Source organism: Muscardinus avellanarius, assembly GCF_963383645.1.
Source record: "Muscardinus avellanarius genome assembly, chromosome: 9".
In the NCBI taxonomy this organism is placed as follows: domain Eukaryota; kingdom Metazoa; phylum Chordata; class Mammalia; order Rodentia; family Gliridae; genus Muscardinus; species Muscardinus avellanarius.
This window is the reverse complement of record NC_137795.1, coordinates 69085409-69105032: the sequence shown is the minus strand read 5'-3', so window position 1 is coordinate 69105032 and position 19624 is coordinate 69085409. Positions and strand designations below refer to the sequence as shown.

At 37.9% G+C, this 19624-nt stretch overlaps 1 protein-coding gene across 1 annotated transcript in view; it reads left to right on the top strand.

Moving 5' to 3' along the window:
* Positions 1 to 19624, top strand: part of COL28A1 (collagen type XXVIII alpha 1 chain) — a gene marked incomplete at both ends in the record, with an annotated part of 152881 nt that overhangs the window by 63498 nt on the left and 69759 nt on the right. Inside the window, 7 exons of the mRNA XM_080701208.1 lie at positions 2169 to 2240; positions 2999 to 3067; positions 5885 to 5956; positions 9635 to 9703; positions 10334 to 10402; positions 13745 to 13813; positions 14376 to 14444. Coding sequence (XP_080557334.1) covers positions 2169 to 2240; positions 2999 to 3067; positions 5885 to 5956; positions 9635 to 9703; positions 10334 to 10402; positions 13745 to 13813; positions 14376 to 14444 — 489 coding nt within the window. The remainder of the gene's footprint in view (positions 1 to 2168; positions 2241 to 2998; positions 3068 to 5884; positions 5957 to 9634; positions 9704 to 10333; positions 10403 to 13744; positions 13814 to 14375; positions 14445 to 19624) is intronic.

Below are 19624 nucleotides of genomic sequence, written 5' to 3'. Positions count from 1 at the left end.
TTCTTTACATATCTAGATGTTAATCCTTTGCCATATGGGTTGGAGATATCTTCTCCCAGACAGTAGCATGAATTTATTTAGGGTGTCTTTTAGTTTATAGAAGTTTTAACGTTTTGATATATTTCTAGCACTTTATGACTTGTGCTTTTAAAATATTATTTAAAGACATTTCTTGGCCTTCCAGCTATAAAGATATTCTTATGTCTCTTTCTGAATATTTTAGTGTTTTAAATTTAGGTCTTTAATATTTTAGTGTTTTTAAAATTTAGATGTGTAATCCTCTTCAAATTCATTTTTGTGTATGGGTCAGTGTAAGGATCTACTTTTCCCATATATTGATAATCAGGTATCACTCCTGCAGTGGCTGCATAGTCTACCTGGGCCATACTGATTTGTAATTATAAACAAATACTGAATTTTATCGTATTTAACCTTTTAACCTGATATATTACAAGAGCTTTTACATGTTGCACATCTAAGAACCTGTATATTTATTTATTTATTTTTATTTTTTGTTCTGGGGATGGAACCCAGGGGCATTCTACCTCTGAGCTACACCCCCAGTCCTGTTTTTTAGTCTTTATATTTTTTCTTTTTTTTTTTTTTTTTTGCAGGTCTGGGGATGGAACCCAGGGGCATTTGACCTCCAAACTACACCCCCTGCCCTATTTTTTATTCTTTATTTTTTGAAACAGGGTCTCACTGAGTTGTGGAGGGCCTCACTAAGTAGCTAAGGCTGTCTGTGAACTGCGATCCTCTGGTCTCAGCCTCCCAAATGCTGGGATTACAAGTGTGCGCCACCACGCCTGGCTAGTCTTTATATTTTTTGAAACAGGGTCTCACTGAGTTGCAAAGGGCCTCGCTAAGTAGCTGAGGCTGTCTGTGAACCACGATCCTCCAATCTCAGCCTCCCTACTGCTGGGATTTTAAGCCTGTGTCACCACACCCGGCCCAGAACTTATATTTTTTAGATGAACCTAATTGATCATAATGTATACATTTTGTGATGATTCAGTTGTTTAACCTCTTACTTAGTACTTTTGCATCCATTTTATATACCCAGGGGCATTCTAACTCCAAGCTATACCTGCAGCCCTATTTTTTATTCTTTATTTTTTTGAAACAGGGTCTCACTGAGTTGCAAAGGGCATCCATAAATATCCGAGGCTGTCTGCAAACTGCGATCCTCCTGTCTCTGCCTCCCAAGTGCTGGGATTCTACTACAGATTTATTTATTATTATTATTTTTCAAGATATTGCTTTTTAATTTTATGATTCATTCTGTTTTCTTTCTAAGTTTATTTTTATTCCCTCATTTTTATGTACTCCTTATTTTTAGGCTTAATGTGCCTTTCTTCCCTCTCTACTTTTTTATTTAGGTTAGCTGAAATGACTTTCAATTAAGTCAATAATTTTTGCTCTTAATAAGTGCAGTAAGAACATTTTTATACTATTTGGAAATAGCACATTCTTTTCTGAATATTTTAAAGGACTTATTTTTAATCACAAATTAACTTGGAAGCAAAAAGAAGTACTGAATATTAGTACTAGAAGAAGTGGTATTTGGCCTCAATTTTTCTCATCACTTTTATGTTAATTTCCCAGAGCTCATGTACAAAATACCACAAACTGTGTGACTTTAAAACATAGAAATTTAGTCTTGGAGGCTAGAAATCCAAAGCCAAAGTGTCCTCAGGCTGTGCTTTCCCCAAACCACGTGAGGAGGAGTCTTTCCTCATCTCTTCCCAGCTCCTCACTCACTGGGTCCCTGCCTCTTGGCTTTCCTTGGACCCAGCTGTACCTTTGTCTTTGTCTCTGCAGTCACATGGTCTTCACAGGGCATTTTCCTCCTTTCCTCAGGACACCAGTCATACTGAATTAGGACTCGCCCTAATTATCTCATTTTAACTTGATTGTATTTGCAAAGACCAGCTTTCCATCTAAGATCATTTTGAAACCAAAGAAACAGAGTGCAAAACTGAGGCCCAGAGAGGTTAACTAATTTGCCTAAGGTCAACTAGTTTAATTGTTAGTAATTACTAGTTAGATTTCGCAGCTCAAAGGCTTTTCTGAAACGATGTAAGAAATATCCCATCACAAGTACCACAGAATGGTGATGCACCATGAACAGAAACTTCAAGGAAATAAAATCTTTGTTTATCCACCAGGGGGAGCCAGGTTCAATAGGGCTCCCAGGTCAACCAGGAGTACCAGGAGAAGATGGAGCTGCAGGGAAGAAGGTAAGAAGTTTTTCACATTGCTGGAGTCAAAACTATTTGACCAAACTAGTATCTTAGTCTTAGAGGAGCTCAAATTAAACCATTTAGGACAACCTTAGCATCTTTAAGGAAAAAAAAAATCCCACAATTCTAAATTTCCCCCCTTTTACTTCTCCTGATAGAAAAAGCACTAATTCAAAGGCCGAAGTAGTATCTCACATTCTCTGCCTTCTCTCTGGTATTTTGACTGTGGTACTTCCCAATAACCTAGTTCCTTCAGGATTTCTAGAAAGTACATTAATTTAAACTTAAAGAAAAAAATCCTCTTTTTTTCTCCCTTCAAAAAGAGACTCTATAAATGCACTTAGGAAGGAAGGCCACTGTAAAGATTTCCTGAATTGTTTTGAGTTGACATTTGAAACACTCATTTTTTCAATAAAAGTACTGAAAAACAGCAGATGGAAAGGCTGAAGGTCTCTCATGTTAGGAAAAAAATGAATCCACCAAATGTGAACAGAGAGCCAAAGGAAAGTGAGCTTATTGCTTTGGAAATTGGCTGAGAAATTCCACTTTTTCATATTTCAGCTGCTCTAGTTAAACTGAAGTTTAATGTTAATTTATTCATTGATAAACTTCCAAATTAATTTTGAGATGAGAGTGAAGGTCTGGTCTATTATTGGAGGGCCTCAGTGGAATACACTGGCAATAAGAGAAGACAAGGTCAAATGAGTATTCTGGCTATGGAGGGTCAGCTAAGGCTTCAATGTCATTTCCTCCAGGGAGAAGCAGGGATTCCAGGAACAAGAGGCCCAGAAGGACCACCTGGAAAAGGACAACCTGGCCCCAAGGTATGCAAGTCACAGGGTGTGGGGGCAAGGAGCCTGTTCTAGATTCTGGTCCTAATACTAAGAAATCAACCTAGAAAAAAAATAATTCTTATTCTTGCTATGTCAAATGTACTTATATCTGGCTTAAAATCATGGATACTATCTTGTGGGCTTTTGGAAGACAGAAAGAATGTATTATTCATATTATTTTCCTAACATTTATCATAAGACACAGCATAGAGTTCAACACATGTTTTCTCAATAAATGGCCAGATTGACATTGAAAAAACACATATGGGGGAAAAGAAGTCTCAAGACACATTGTTGAGATTTGAAAGTCCATAATTTTTCCAATATTTATAGAGTCTCACATAATAATAATAAATATTACCTTATTAAATGGTAATTTTAAGGACTTGATATGTAGCTCAGTGGTAGAGCACATACTTAGTATGTGCAAAACTCTGAGTCTAATCCCCAACATGTAAAAGTAAATAAATAAATAGTTAATCAAAAAAGAAGATCAATGGGCCAGGCATGGAGGTATATGCCTATAATTCCAGTACTTGGGAGTCTGATACAGGAGGATGGTAGAATCAAAGCCAGTGTGTGGTAACCTAGTGAAACTGTTTAAAACACAAAATAAAATAGGGCTAGAGGTGCAGCTCAGGGTAGAATGCCCCTGAGTTCAATACCTAATACTGTGAACAAAATAAAACAAACAAGAAAACAAAATAATTCCAATTTCCTTTACAATTTGGTATAAATTTATTTTACATCCTCTAGAATGCTAGTTAGATAACATCTTTATAAGATGAGAATACATAAATTCATGAAAAGGATGAGAACAGTACTGACAATCTACAGACTCTAAAGTGCTAGATGTTCCTGTAATTTATATTATATACAGTCATTAGTGCCCATGTAAGGATCCTTATGGATAATATATGAATAAAGTAAAAATAAAATCTGTATGCGTATAATTTGTAATAAAATTTGTATGCTTATAACTCTATTTGATTGTTTTACTTATAAATCTATTAAATTCTATGGTAACTGATAACTAAAGAAGTCTATGTCTTGTGATAGTATTAAGTAAAATTAGATTCTTAATCTTTAGTGGGAGACGCTGAAATTTAAGTACATTTGCAGAATTTCAAACATTTTAACTTGTTGACTTATCAAGACTATGGAATCCCTTTATTTTTTAAACAGGAGGTGGGAACACATCTTAAATATACTAGAACATACAATTTTAGAAGTACTGGCCTATTAACATTCAGAAGAAAGAATGTGTTTTAGAATACATTTGTGGATAATAGGTCCTTGGAATGAATAATTGAAGCTTGGAGAATAAATGTTATCTCTGAGAAGGAGAGCTGAGGTTTAGGCCTCTTGTGAGCTGGCTAGAGAGAGTACCCAGCACAGCACAAGCACAGTAAGTGCTGTGTGAGAGAGGGGTTTCAGGATGAAAACAAGGGGTGAGAGCAGAGCTACCAATAAACAAAGAAAATGGGCCCAGCAGAGAGAGAGGCCACTAGGTGTCTGGCATGGAGGTGGCTTGTGGCTTATGGAAGGCGACTGGAGAAGTGTCTGAACATGTTTCACAGCCCAGGTAGGCCGTGGTGCAGCAGGACTGCCTCATTCCATTTAGGTGTGTTCTTGTTATTGTCTTGTGGGGAGATTTAAGCCAATATGTGGGATTTGGTGGTAAATGAAAGAAAAGAAATTGCTGTGGCTGTGCTTTGTCTCTACCAGCAAAAATAATGACATAAGAAGTGAGAACTGGACACCGGCCTGCTGTATGACCTGGGTCACTGCTCTTCATCAGTGTGGACTGTGGGGAGTTGACCACCTCTCTGTGTTTTTTGGAAGGCCACCTCATCTTCTTGGTGGAGCATTCCTTGACCTTAGACCTTAGTGCAGTCCCCTGGTTATCAAATTGTGGTCCTTGGACCAGAAACAGCAGCATTTATTTTGGGAATGTTAGAGAAGAAAATTATGGGGCAATAGTATAGACCCACAATGTCAGAAATGCTGGCTGCGGGGTTGAGCAATTTGTGCTCTAACAAGCCCTCCAGGTGATTCTGATGCTCAAATTTGAAAGCCAGAGTTTAGTCCTCTATATCATGAATGTTTAAATGACTTCAGATGCAAACCCCATGCAGCGATTCCTTTGTTGAGCTGGGTTCACACCTGGGAATGGTGCCTTGCCATAGAGCCATAGCTGAAAGATGGTGTCTGAAAACTGTGAGGTTTCTGGTTGAAGGCAACAGAATTGTCTGGGGACCCTGCTGAGCACCACCATGCTGGGAACAGCCAGGAGGCAGTTTTTGGCTCTGCTCCAGGTGAATGCTCAAGGATCTTCCTACCAGGAAGATTATGGGCTTCCTATGGAGGAATGAGCTAGACTCCCCATCGAGGAAGAAACAGTACTGTTATTTGAAAACTCTTTTTTTGTGTGTTTTAAAACTGAAATAGCTTGAAAACCAAAAAAACAAGATGAAAAAGCTTAGATAGAGCTCTTTTCTGAAACTCTAAATGTCTCAGGACCATCTGTTAATAGACCAAGGATGCAAAAAAAGTAAAAGTTTTCAAAGATTCAGAACTTAGATTTTAAAAACTACTGTTATACCATATTAAATAAGTAATGAAGGCTGAACAAACCATAAATCATCGAAGTGTCGAAGAGTATTGACAAACCTTATACAACTAAGCAGTGCTTGGGCATACCACTTTGAAACTGATATTTGTTGGAGAATCTGGCTGTGAAGTGGTCATTAGGTTGAGAGAGGGTTTGTTAATACAGCATCTAAATTTTTAAATCTATTTTATCAGGGTGATGAAGGAAAGAAAGGGAGCAAAGGAAATCAAGGACAGAGGGGATTTCAAGGACCTGAAGGGCCAAAGGTATGTTTCTTATATTCTCATTTTTGCTTGGGGAGATTGTAATTGTGTCTGGTTCTCATATATTAGATTTCCCCTGCAAATTTGATTATTATTTCCTTCCGAAAAAGTACAAAACAAAAGCCCCAAATAAAAGCCTTTAAAAAACATGTATTCCCAGATCAGAACAGAATGGAATAGAGATTACATTAAGTATGTAATCTTCATAGAAATACTTTTAGAGAAATTGAGATAAAACTAGGACCATAAGAAACATCAATTCTTCATTTTGTTTTGCTGCACAGAAGAGGCCCAAGGCTGGGAGGCAGAGCAGGGATGAGAAGGATGGGCTTCAGGAGGTCCTTCTCCTTCAGCTCTGTGCCAAGCTTTTCAGAGCCAGTTGCTTCAAATAGAGAAGGAGGATAATCATATAATCTATTTTGCAAAGTTGTTGTGAAAATAGGGAAATAATAAAGCACTCAGCACAATCTCTGGCACCTAGTAAGTGTTCAACATGTGGATTATTCAGAGAGAAAAAACAGTACTGTGACTTGGAAAAGAGGGGCCTCCTGATAGATTATCCAGAATAGAATGCTGAGGAAGACTCACAGGAGATGGTGAGGCAAAAGGTAGACACGTGTCCTGACTTAGGTGAGAAGATGATGGTCATTTGAATACAAACCTGAGAGTACATATGCTCCTAGGAAGATGCTAATTGTAAGAAAAAAGATAAGTATATTTAAGGAGATGATTAAAGAATGAACTTTTTAGAATGATTCTGACAAGATAAGAACAGGTACATAATACAGCATCTGCTATAGACCAGTGATTCTGAAACTTCAGTTTCCATCAGCATCACCTGGGAGCTTATTGCAAGTCTGAATTTCTTGGTTTCATCCCCAGAGCTCTAGATTCAGTAAATTGTGGGAGGGGCCTAGAATCTGCTTTTCTCCAGAAAATGTCCTTTGCTGCAGGTACTTTAAATGGCTCATTACTAGAAATATCACTATGTAAGAAATGTGTTGTATTAGTATGATAACAAGGTTTGCTCTTAATGTCTTAGTCACTTATTCAAAGTGAATATTTTCCTATTTTTGAAACAAAGACTTTTTTTCTTAAAACAGAGGTAAAGAATTACTATATTCTTTTTTTGTGTGTGTGTGGGTCTGGGGATGGAACCCAGGGGCATTTGACCTCCAAGCCACACCCCCTGCCCTATTTTTATTCTTGTTTTGAAACAGGGTATCACTAAGTTGCAGAGGGCCTCACTAAGTAGCTGAGGCTGTCTGCGAACCATGATCCTCTAGTCTCAGCCTCCTGAATGCTGGGATTACAAGTGAACGCCACCACGCCCGGCTAAGAATCGCCATATTCTGCAGCATAATCATACCATAATCTAGGAGCTTTGTACACAAGAAACTGTATACTTTCTGTGATACATTTCACATTTTAAAACTGGCCTTACCAAAATAAAATAAGTAGGACAAATTAAATTTACAAGCACAATTTTGCTTTGCCCCTGGTTTTAGTGAAGAATTTGAACAAATGAGTGCTTTGTTCCTTTGTCATAGAATTGGCTAACGGGGCTTATCTGTGGCCCCGTTCTGGCTGTGTCATGTTTGGGTTTAAGGACTGGCACATGTGTTCAGGGGCATGAACCTGGCCACAGCAGGAAGATGAGCTCAGCTCATGGTTGTGCTGGATAAGCCATATGGCAGAGCCTCAGCAGCAAAGATAAATATGGCTCATCACTGGCGAATCTGATTAATGGAGTCCCTCCTGGAGGAAGCAGGATAACGCAGTAGACAGTTCAGGATATTGAGGGTCAGGTAGAGGAGGGAACAAGTGGTATCTGAGATCCCAGAGGATTAGGCTGAAGCATTGCATAGAAATAATCCATTCTCTAGCACAGCTCTTCAGATCAGGTCTCTGAGAGTTGACAGTAGATACCTAAGAAGGAGGAAGAAAAGGAAGGAGGAGGAAGGCAGAGAGGGAGAGAAGAAGAAGAAGAAGAAGAAGAAGAAGAAGAAGAAGAAGAAGAAGAAGAAGAGAGAAAGGGAGAGAGACAGAGAGAGAGGGAGAGAGAGAATATTTGAATTATTCTATTCAAAAGCCAGAGGATAAATATATTAGCTTTGTGGACCAGAGGGGCAAAATTGAGAATATTGTGCAGGTACTTAAATTACAACCACTTGAAAGCCCGAACACTGTTCTTAGTGGGAGGCTGTTGAAAGCTCTGGGCAGGCTGGCATTCATCCGCAGGTTACAGTTTACCCACACCTGCTCTACAGCAATAGTTTCCAAACTGTTCTCATCATACATTCCTGCCAGTAAAATTTGACCACACTCCAGTTTGGATTTGTTTATTTTTAATTAAATGTTTATTCATAAACTGTCATGATTTTAAAAGATTAAATGAAAGGTATGAAGTCCTCATTTTTTCCTCTTTCATCTAAATGGGTCACTTGAGCACCTTGGAATAGTGTTTCCCAAAGTGTGGTAATGGCACCTGTGTCAGAATTACCAGAGGCACTTTATGAACATGTGCATTCCTGGTACCATCTCTAGATCAAATCTGAAGTTCTGAGGCTCGAATTCTAGAATTATATATGCACCGAACTCTTGATAATTCATATATTTTATAAAAATTGAAGAATACTGGTTTAGATTCAAGTGGGACAGAGGAATTACCTGTTGTTCCAGATTGAGTCATTGAGATTTAATAGTAGATACCAAAGAGGGAAGGAGGAGAAATGGAGGGAGGAGAGACAGAAAAAGAGAATTTTAATTTTTCTATTTAAATCAAAAATATATATAAAATCTATTTCTAAAAAGGATGTAAGATATCATACAATGGGAAACTGATAAAATAAAACAGTGAAAAATTATGAGCTAGAACTATACTCCAAAACTTATGTAAAAAGACAGTCACTGTAATTGAACAAAACATTTCTCTCTGAGCTTCCTGGCATAAATACGAAAAGGAAGCACTATGGACTGCATCATTTATATTAGCTAGTGAAAGAATGTACAGAGATAAAATTTTCCTACATTAAAGAATTAACTGAATACTAAGACACTGAAAACTTATGGGTTAATAACTTTAGCAATGGTTTACAAAATATACTCAGATTATTTTATATTGGTCTTTGAGACTGGCTCAATCAACATCCTCACTCTGTAATCCAAAACAACTGACCACACAGTTTAGAGGAAGGAAGATTTATCTGCTCACAGTTTCTTGGAGATCTGGAAGTTTCCGTTCATGTTAGGCTGGATTACAAATGCAGAGCTCAGGACATAACAGTTGAAAGCAGAAAGAGGGGGAGAGCAAGGCCTCTGCTCTCACCTCACAGAGGTGGGAACAATATCATGGAGCAAGCAAGGGGATTCAAAGACACACGCACAATCCCTATGGCCACATACCCGGGACCAGCCTTTTCCAGTTACACCCACCAGCCTAGGTTACTACACACACTGTGGTAAGTCAATCTCTACTGATGATATCCAACAACCCTTGTAACCCAAATGCATCAACTCTGAACATTGAAACATGAACGCTTCAGGAACATTCTATATCTAAACACAGCAGAGACTGGGGTTCTAATATTCTAAAATCTGCAGGCATTTTTATGCTTTTAATATCATCCCCACAAATGTTTTCTTTGCTTGAAATGCAATGAATATTTTGCTCTTTTCAAGGGTGAGCAGGGCATTATGGGCCCTTTTGGAATGCCTGGACCATCAATTCCTGGACCACCTGGGCCAAAGGTATATACTCTTGAAGTTTTTTTTTTCTTTTATTGGATCTCTGGGAGTTAGAAGAAAAAGTACATATACTTTTATGTCAGTGATCATGGTTTAGTAAACTAGAATTTTAGCTTTAGAAGATCCCTAAGAAATGGTATTATTCAACCCTGATATTTCACAGATAAGCAGACTAAAAGCCAGCAACAGAGGTAGGACTAGAAGCCAGGCCTCCCACTTCTCATCCAAAGCTTGTCACTTCACCCCTTACTACTTCTCTTAAGTTTTAGCCCCTAATGCAGGTAAGAATTTTATTACATCTCTTCAGAAGAATTTACTAGGCTCTATAATTGAAAAGCCTGGCAGAAAAGAAATGCACTGAAATTTAAGAGCATCCCTGGGCATTCTTACAGTCTCAATTGCCACATCTTAATCCAGTGGGTTTTCTCTAAACAGCTGCAGTAGTCTTTAGTGGCAGGGTTTATTTACTTAGGGGTTGAATTTCTTCTCAAATTTGTAAAGAAAATATACTCTCAAGATCTGAGATGGATGATAGATTCAGCTCTTTATAGCTTGGCCAATCTCTTTTCTGCCATGTGCCCCTGTGGTTTCTCATGCAACCTAGAGCCTGTAAATGTTATTTGAAATATACAGGGAGATAGAGGAGGACCCGGGATGCCTGGATTTAAAGGAGAGCCTGGACTTTCTATTCGGGGACCAAAGGTATGCTTTATTCATTCTCTTTTTTTTTTTTTTTTTTCTGTGTGTGTGAAGGTAGACCTAATGCCTAATGTATTAGCTTTCAGTCACTAAGACAAAATACCAACTCACAAGAAGGAAAAGCTTATTTTGGCTCCTGCTCCTGGTGCTTTTGGTCCCTGGTCTCTTTATCTTAATTCTCTGGATCTGCACAGTATTTCATGGCAGGAGTACAGAGTGGAGAAGGGCTTTTTACCTCTTGGCAGCCAGGAAGCCAAGAAAGGACAGGAAGGGGCGAGGGTCTCAGTATTCCCTTAAGGGACAAGCCCCTAACAGGCTAACTTCCTTCCCCTGGGCTCTGCCTCCTAAAGATATCACCACCTCCCAGTGACACACAGGTCTTTGGTGGGGGGACATTCAAAATCCAAACTATAGCACTTAATAAGTTGGTTCTATTTGTAAAGTCTCTATTTTGATGAACTAAGTTTTAGAATAGAGCTATTCTATTAAAAATATCAGATGGCTTGTTTTTCACATGTGAGGGGAACAATAGTCACTATGGTTACATTTGTGCCGCCTAGACAATTGTCTGAAAATACCCTTTTAGCATTTACAACGATAAAAGTTTAAATTGCCCTTGATTCTTTCATTTATCAGCAAATAGCATATCTATTGTGACTTTGTCTAAAAGTTGCTTTAGAAGCTTTTTTATCCCTCTTTTGATTGTACATCCTTCAGAATTATTTCATATAAAAAGACAAATAAGTATAGGAGCTCCAAACCTGCTTTAAGTTATCATATGTGATTCTCCATTTCTACTAAGCACCATTTACCTCCTACCAGTATACCTAGCACCACAGTAAAATTTAGCTTTCCTAACATTCCTAGGCCTCAATCAGCACATTTTTGTTCATAATAATAGGGTTCAGGGCCCCTTAGTCAGTCTTACAAAATCAATAGCATGTTGCTACATAGCTTTGAGGCTGGCTTCTAAGCTCTTATCAAATTGCCTCATTTAGGTAAAAGGGTTCAAGTACTTAAATCGATGCCTTTCTAACCTAAGGGAAAATCTTGGAATCGCCTTTTAAATGAAATATAATGCAAAACCTATTATGAAATGGGTACGATTTGGAGTGGTTCTTGTTGAAGATCCTCTGCTATTCTCATTGTCTTAACAGTTCTCCCAGCTAGCGTGACAACTGTCCTCGTTTACCCAGAACCAAAGTGTTTCTGGTCTGCAAAACTTACAGGACGGAAGCTGGGGAAATTTGGGGCAAACTAGGATGGGTTTTTCAGCCCACTCCCCAGACCCTGAAGTACATGGAACCCAAATGATGTAGACTCATCATTTGACTCAAGGGAAAAAAATGCCAGGTTTCTTAACATAAAAACTATAGACACGATTCTTGATAAGTTACATCTCTGTGACCGTGTGCATGTTGTCTGATAACTGTGTGCTCACAATCCATGTTTTATACTTATCTCTCTGTACTTACACTTCTCTTTTCAATAAGAGTAAAATCAAGCACAGTGTGCTGCTAGACTCCATAAGCTGCTAGACTTGTTTTCTGTTGATTATAGGGCATTTTAAGGGATGTTATTTAAAGATGTTGACCTCAAGCTGGGCATGGTGGCACATGCCTGTAATCCCAGTGGCTGGGAGGCTGTGACAGGAGGACTGCATCTTAGAAGACAGCCTAAGCAATGTAGTGAGACTCTTGAGTAACCTTATGAACCTATTTAAATAAATAAATAAATAAATAAATAAATAAATAAGAGCTGGGGTGTAGCTCAGAGGTTGAATGTCCTTGGATTCAATCCTTAAATTAAAAAAAAACACAAAACAAACAATGCTGTACTTTACAGCCAAACATTTTTCTATTACTTTGGTCTCTAATGATAGTTTTTTCTTCTATTCTTCCCTAATGCGTTATTTTTTAGCTTTTTGAAGAGCTAGATACTCCACATGTCTGACAGAAGCTTTAGCACATGAATTCCATTTTGTGTACAACTTCAAGATTTTCCTTAAAGTCTATGTCAAAATACCACATTTAATTTTTGTCCTAATTTCTGTTTAATGAGAGAGATACTCAAAAGTAAATCACTTTGTAGAACATTTCCTTGAATCCAGTGCAGACAGGCCAAGTGGCAAAATTCCATTTATTAATAATACTGTGAAAAGTCCAAAATAAAAATCTGTGTCTATTCTTGTTCTTTGGTATTTCCTATTAACATTAGAAGAAACAGGCTATCCAAAATATTTGCAGGAGAAAGGGTAAAGATCTCTAGAAAAAAATATTTGTAAACTGAATGTTTGAATGCTTTAGTCCTTCACTGTGGGTGCCAAAGGTTAATCAGTAACAGCTGCTAATAATTTATTAGTAACTTGGAACTTAGAAATAAGAGCTGAAAGTAAATTGTGATTCCAATTTTCTTTTCAACTTAAGCAGGGAGCAATTACTGTTTCATTTCATTGTTGACTCTCTCTTTGTATAAGGATGGGGAGAAATGGGAATCTGTATTTGAGGATGAGTCTCATACATGAATGTTCAGAGCTTTAAGCTCAAATTTAATTGAAATAGCATAAAAAATCACTCCTGAAGTGACCTGTTTTTTTTTTTAATTGGGGATAAACTAAAATTCCTCTGTATGCTCTGTTCTTACTCTCAATCCTGCAACTTTAAGATATCATCTTGAGCTTTTGCTGATGGTAAATAGTATGAGTGGCCACATACTTTATAAAATTATCATTCTTTTTAAATTAATTAATTTTATATTGTTATTTATTAATAATTTGTCTAGGGATTGATTCTCTGAGCTATATGCCTAACTCTATTTTATTTATTTGTTTGTTTTTGTGTGTATGGTACTGGGGATTGAACCCAAGTTCAATCTGCCTCCAAGCTACACATCCCCAACCCGATTGAAATTTTATTTTGAAGCAGAGTCTCACCAAATTGCTGCTCTGGCCTTGAATTTGCGATCCTCCTATGTCAGCCTTTAAGCTCAAAGCATATGCTACCATGCTGGGCAAGATGATCATTCTTAAGAAGACTAACTTTTAGATTTAATAGGAATAAATCATTTTCTAATTCCTGTGAAGTGTGTTTCTTATAATGGATTTTGTAGTGGTTCCTATATATTCTCTACATTCAAACTTTACTTCCCACTGAACTCAAGAGGATAAGACTTAAAAAGATATAATGAGTCGCCATATGTGGTAGGGCTTACCCCTAATTTTTAAAAATTTTTCCTTTGCACTTGTCAAGTCTACCTTTGGTATATTGAGTTGCTGTTGTGACTAAGTTTTGCCAGAAGTTTCAAGCTTTCAACTCAGGGTATCACTTGCTCTTGGAATTTACCCAGGGTGCCCAAGGCCCTCAAGGACCCGTGGGTGCTCCAGGACTCAAAGGTGATGGCTATCCTGGTGTGGCTGTAAGTATAAGTAGAGATGTTACTTTTTCCTTTTATAAAACATTTATTTTGTCTTATTTTTAATCTTTTTTTTGTGTGGTTCTGGGGATTGAACCCAGAGGCATTCTACTATCAAGCTATACCCCCAGCCTGATTTTTTATTCTTTATTTGGTAACAGGGTCTCACTAAATTGCAGAGGGCCTCACTAAGTAGCTGAGGCTGTCCACAAACATGCAATCCTCCTATCTCTTCCTCCCAAGTACTGGGATTACAAGTATGCACCACCATGTGCAGCTAATATTTTTTATTTTAAATGTATACATAATTGTACATATTTGTGGGGTACCATGTGAAAATTTGGTAATGTAAAATTTGTGTAATAATCAAATCTGAGTAATTAGCATTTCTATCTCTTTCAATATTTATTATTTCTTTGTGTTGGACACTTTTGAATTATTCTCTTCTAGTTCTTCATAAAATGTATAATAAACTACTGAAAACATCTCTTTTCCTTTGTCTCTCCTTCCATTTTCCTGAGCATCACATTTTACAAGATGCTCACTGTGTCCCTTATGATGTCAGGGACCTCGAGGAATACCAGGACCCCCTGGACCAATGGGTTTACGTGGAGTGGGAGACCCTGGAGCTAAGGTAAGATTTTTAAAGTAGCTTCTAAAAATGTACTTGTAGGTAAGTGACTTTGGTAAAGGTGATTTTTTACATAGTAGAAGAATAGAATAATTGTTCTGAAACAATAGGTAAAATGATTTACCTTCATCTGTGGAATTCTTGGGAATCTTGGACTAATCTAAACATGCAGACTAGTTTGTGGTATTTCTCCTGCTTCTCCAGTAGTAACTCTGACCTCCTTTCTTTACTTTCTCCCCCTGCAACAAGGTTGGGGTTCAGTTCACTTCTGTCTCCCAGCCATCTCTTTTTCTAGGTGCTGTCACCCAGCCCCATGGTTTTAACCACTACCCAAGTACTGATGGCTTCCATGTGTCTAACTTCACTACCCTGAGCTTTGGTTTCATAAATCTAGTTTCTTTCATACATCTCTTCTTAGATCTATTATGGACATCTCTGACCTGGCATCCTTGATTTTTCCTCCCTAAGCCTGTGAAGGACATTGCCAGCTACCTCGTGCTCAAGCCAGAAGACCTAAGGGACATCTTTGGTCCCTTCCTACTTCTTTCCTTCACATCTAGTGCTTGATAGATCCTGTCAGTTCTAGCTTCAACAGATACCTCAATTCTTCTCCTTCATTTCTTTTTACTGCCACCAGGCAGACCACCATCATTCTTGACTCTTAACTTATCTCCCCTCTTCCAGCTCTGCCTTCCTATAACTAAGCAGACAAAATGGCTTTTTAAAACCATAAATCAGTTTGCTAGTTGGGTCAGAAGGAACATGTATCTATAAAAATGTTCTGTATCCAACAACTTTGGGTGACTTCAAGTCATCCCACTATGTCATCCTTTATGGCATAGTGCTTTACTCTAAGCTATGTCCTATCTTTCTATCTTTTTTATTGTAATAATAAAGACCCTTAAGCTTAATAAAATAAAATCATAAATCAGATTATATCACATTCCTTCTTAAAAAGACTCTGGTGGCTTTTCTTTGCACATACAACAAACTTCAACTATATTTCCTGGTCTTCAAGGCCCTTTCTGACCTGACATAGCTTTTGTTCATTTCTCCCTTGCTGCCTGTGTCCAGTCATATTGACCTGCCCTACTACAGTCCTTTCAGGCCTCAGGGCCTTGACTTTGCTAGGATGATCTATTCTTAAAACCTCTACTCAAAACACCATGATCATATCCCAAGGTGTATTTTCTGGGTCACTACCTGAGATCATCCTGTTCATTTACTGCTTTGTATATTCCATGGGAATGTAAGTTTTCCTGAAGGTGAGCTCTTTGTACTGTTCCCTTCTCCAGAACTTGGGATGTTATCCATCAGAAGCTCTGTGATCTGTTGAATGAATGGGAAGTGAATGAATCATCAAGATTATCCTACAGAGAGACTTTTTTCTTAGAAATAATACTAGTCTCAGTAATTATAGTAATATAATTAGAAGCAAGAGCTTTTCTCATGCTTCCAAGTCATTAGGGAGAAAAGATATTATATGTGCTCAGTGCCAACTTTTTTTTTGGGCATATTATCTATCAAAAATTTATAGGTCTGGTTGTGTATACCTGTAATCCCTCCCAGTTCTTGGAGGTTAAGATGGGAGATTGAATATTCAAGACCAGCCTCAGCAATTTAGTGAGACTCTCAGAAACCTAGCAAGGCTCCATTTTAAGACAAAAAATAGCTTGGAGATAGAATTCCCCTGGGTTCAATCACCAGTACACACAAAAAAGTTAAAATTTAAAAACAGGCAGGCATGGTGGTGCATGCTTGTAATCCCAGCATTCAGGAGGCTGAGACCGGAGGATCGTGGTTCGCAGATAGCCTCAGCTACTTAGTGAGGCACTCCGTAACTTAGTGAGACCCTATTTAAAACAAAACAAAACAAAAAACAGGGCAAGGGTATATCTTGGAGGTCGAATGCCCCTGGGTTTTATCCCCAGGCCTGCAAAACAAATAAATAAAGCCGGGTGTGGTGGCGCACGCTTGTAATCCCCGTGCTTGGAGGTGGAGACAGGAGGATTGCGCAGGTTCGAAGCCAGCCGCGCTGGCATAAGAGACCCTGTTTCCAAAAATAAAATAGGTCTGGGAGTGTAGCCCGGAGGTGGAAGGGCTTCCAGGAACCCCAGTACCACCAAATAATAATAATAATAATAATAATAATAATAATAATAATAATAATAATATAAATAAATAGAGAAACTATATTCTCTTATTCTCTTTATTATTTTATGTTCTGAGCAAAACATTGATTAAAACTTTTGTTATTATGCTATTTGGGTCATAGCAGTGAGAATGCTGGCTAATACTAATCTTGCCCTGATTAGCCCTCACAGGAGGCTGAGTGGACCCACCCATCTCCAGCTCATTTCCAGTTGTGAGTGGAGGGTAGAGGAAGAACATTAGCAGCACCTACCTCTGTCCATTGGCCCTTTCCTTCTATCCATGGCTCCTATCTCTTCCTGTGTAAAGTGTGTTAACCAAGACATCTTCAGCCAGTGAAGGAGATTGTAGAAGAGTGAGTTGGTTTTAGAATTAAAGGAACATGGATTGTAAACTTGAAAATCAAGGGGATTCTAAATCAAGTATCCACTTAAATAAATTTCAAAATTATCTTTTTAACAGAGATATTAAAGTTTACATGTGGCCTTTTTTCTCAAGAAAACTTTTGAACACACACACACACACACACATACACATACCACATATACACAGAAACTGGTAAAGAATGGGATATAAGTATGATTTGATCAAATAAACATGAGATTCTCAAAATAGCAAAAATTGTCAATGGCAGTAAAAAATTAACACTCAAATATATGCCAAATCTCTCTCCTTCCATTTTGAGTTATTGTGACAGAGAAACTGTAAGTATTTGGGAGAAAGAGATTGATTACATAGATATGTATATCCTGATATGTTTTTCATTTGAACTCTGTGTAGTTACCTTAAAATTTTGACCTTAAGGCATTACCTTACAAAATAAATGTGTTTTGAAATGAGGAAGCCATTAAAGCTGACAATTAATTTATGGAGGGTTTTGTGATATTTAGTTAAGGTCACATGTGTTTAGCATATGACACAGACATTAGAATCAAAGCTTCTATGTTTTAAAACGCATAAAAGAGCAATCCCTGACATCTAGCACCCTTGTGGAACTTCATGGTTTTTCCCTAAGTGGAAAAATTGTATACAGCCTCAGTGGTTATAATCCCTCTGCTTTGAATTTAATTCAGATTTTGACAAGACCTTCTGAAATATTTCAAAAATTTGTATAAAAACTTTCAGGGATATAGTAAATGTAATTTTAAAATCCATTTGTGAAACACTCTAGTGAGAGGAACTGACAATTCGTTTTCTTGGTAAGTGGAAAGTGGTCATCCAGAGTCCTAAGGCCTCGAACACACTCCAGCTCATAGATGGAGAAGGCAAGCTCAGAGATTTCTATCTATCATAGCCTCTGTTACTTCACCAGAGCTCTGGAGACTTAAAAAGACCCCTTGTGATTTGAGGACAATGATGTCATCTCGTTTCCACTTTAGAAACTGCAGATAATTCTGCTGTTGAATTGTCACTCCCAAAGCCCATGAGGTTACCCAAAGGCTGATTCACTGATGCTCCTGAGCCTAAGAATTGTTTTCCAACTTTTCAGAAACAGAATGTAAAGTTTGTCTCTCTTGAGCTTTATAAAGGCAAGTGCTTTCCACCTATTCCTCTCTTTTCTCATTCAGCCCGTTTCAGTGTGCTAGCTCATAACAGGGAAAGCCATGGCCTTTCCCAAAGCTGTGGAATGGATTAGCTTAGGTCAGTCCCTAAATCTAACCTGGATTTTGGAGTCTTCAAAGAACCTTTTGATCATCAAATAGTTAGAATAACATCCATTGGCAGAATAGACTTATTGTGTTATTGTTATTCTTAGAACACCTAAGTGTTCCAAATATCATGTCATATTTTTAACAACTCCTTTTTTCATGATGAGAAAATCAAGACCAGAGAAGTTGAACAATTTGCTTCTTTATAACATAAACATTTGTATAGTATTTTTGTTTTGTGCATAAGAGGAAGACTATGACTGTGATGAATGTAGGCAAGACTGAATGGATGTACAAATCAGAGGAGAATGACATGTCCTGATCCACAGATGCTCAGTCTCCAACACTGTCCAGCATCTGTCTCAGCCCTGTTTCATGGACAGTTGCATTATGTTTCTTTCTATTCTACCTTTTCCATTGTCAAGACCTTGATTACAGAATCCTTAAAGAGAACCCAAACTGAAAAGAGTTAATTTTTCAAAACTTTAAATATTTAAGTATTGTAAAAACATGCTTTATTTTACAAAAGTGGCCCACGGTCATAAATTAAAATGCAAGTCTATGTGGAATTCCACTGAGTATCATTATTCTAAAAATGTTCCCAGCGACTGAATCGCCCCTCTGTTTTCTGCAATGGCTCACATATGTGCACACCACCACAGACAGTGAGGGAACAGAGGACCAATTCACATAGAAATGCATTAGGAATTTGTGGATTCCACTGGCAGACATAGACTGGACAAGGAACTGCCTTTTGAACAGGGCTGGGCTAGGATACAGGCTTAATGATAATGAATTTTAGGGTCCATGATTCCAAAGTGTACCTGATCTCCATCCCCACCACAATATGACTAAAAAACTTCTACCAACCAAACCGTAAGCTCACAACAGTGCTAATTAAAACCAGAGCCATATAAACTTTGAATGCCAAGAATTTGACCTGTAGGTTTCAGGAAAGGTCAAATTTAAGACCAGAAAAACTTGATGAGGTGATTTTTCAAGGCTAACCCACAATTCAGCTCTCTGCATGATCTCTAAACTCTGAGCTGCATTCCAGGCTCCCTCATGACTTTCCATATTGCTTTCATTTCTCCTTGTTGGCTTCCTAGTGTTGCCTCTCTCTTCCCAGGAGTGCATGTGTATTTTTCCTGCAGGCTTGGGGACACAGACTAAATCTCTTGAACACTCACTGCCCGTATCACGGTCAACACATTTTAATTTTTACTAATGAAGAATAGAGGAACTTTCCCCTAGTGGGAAATTGCATTTAATATGAATCCTAGAGAGCCTGTTCCTCTCTTTGTCATAAGGGGCACTATCAATGTTTCTGTTTTCAATGTTTTGAACTCAATAAGAAAGATTTTCCCTCTCCAATGAGATTCT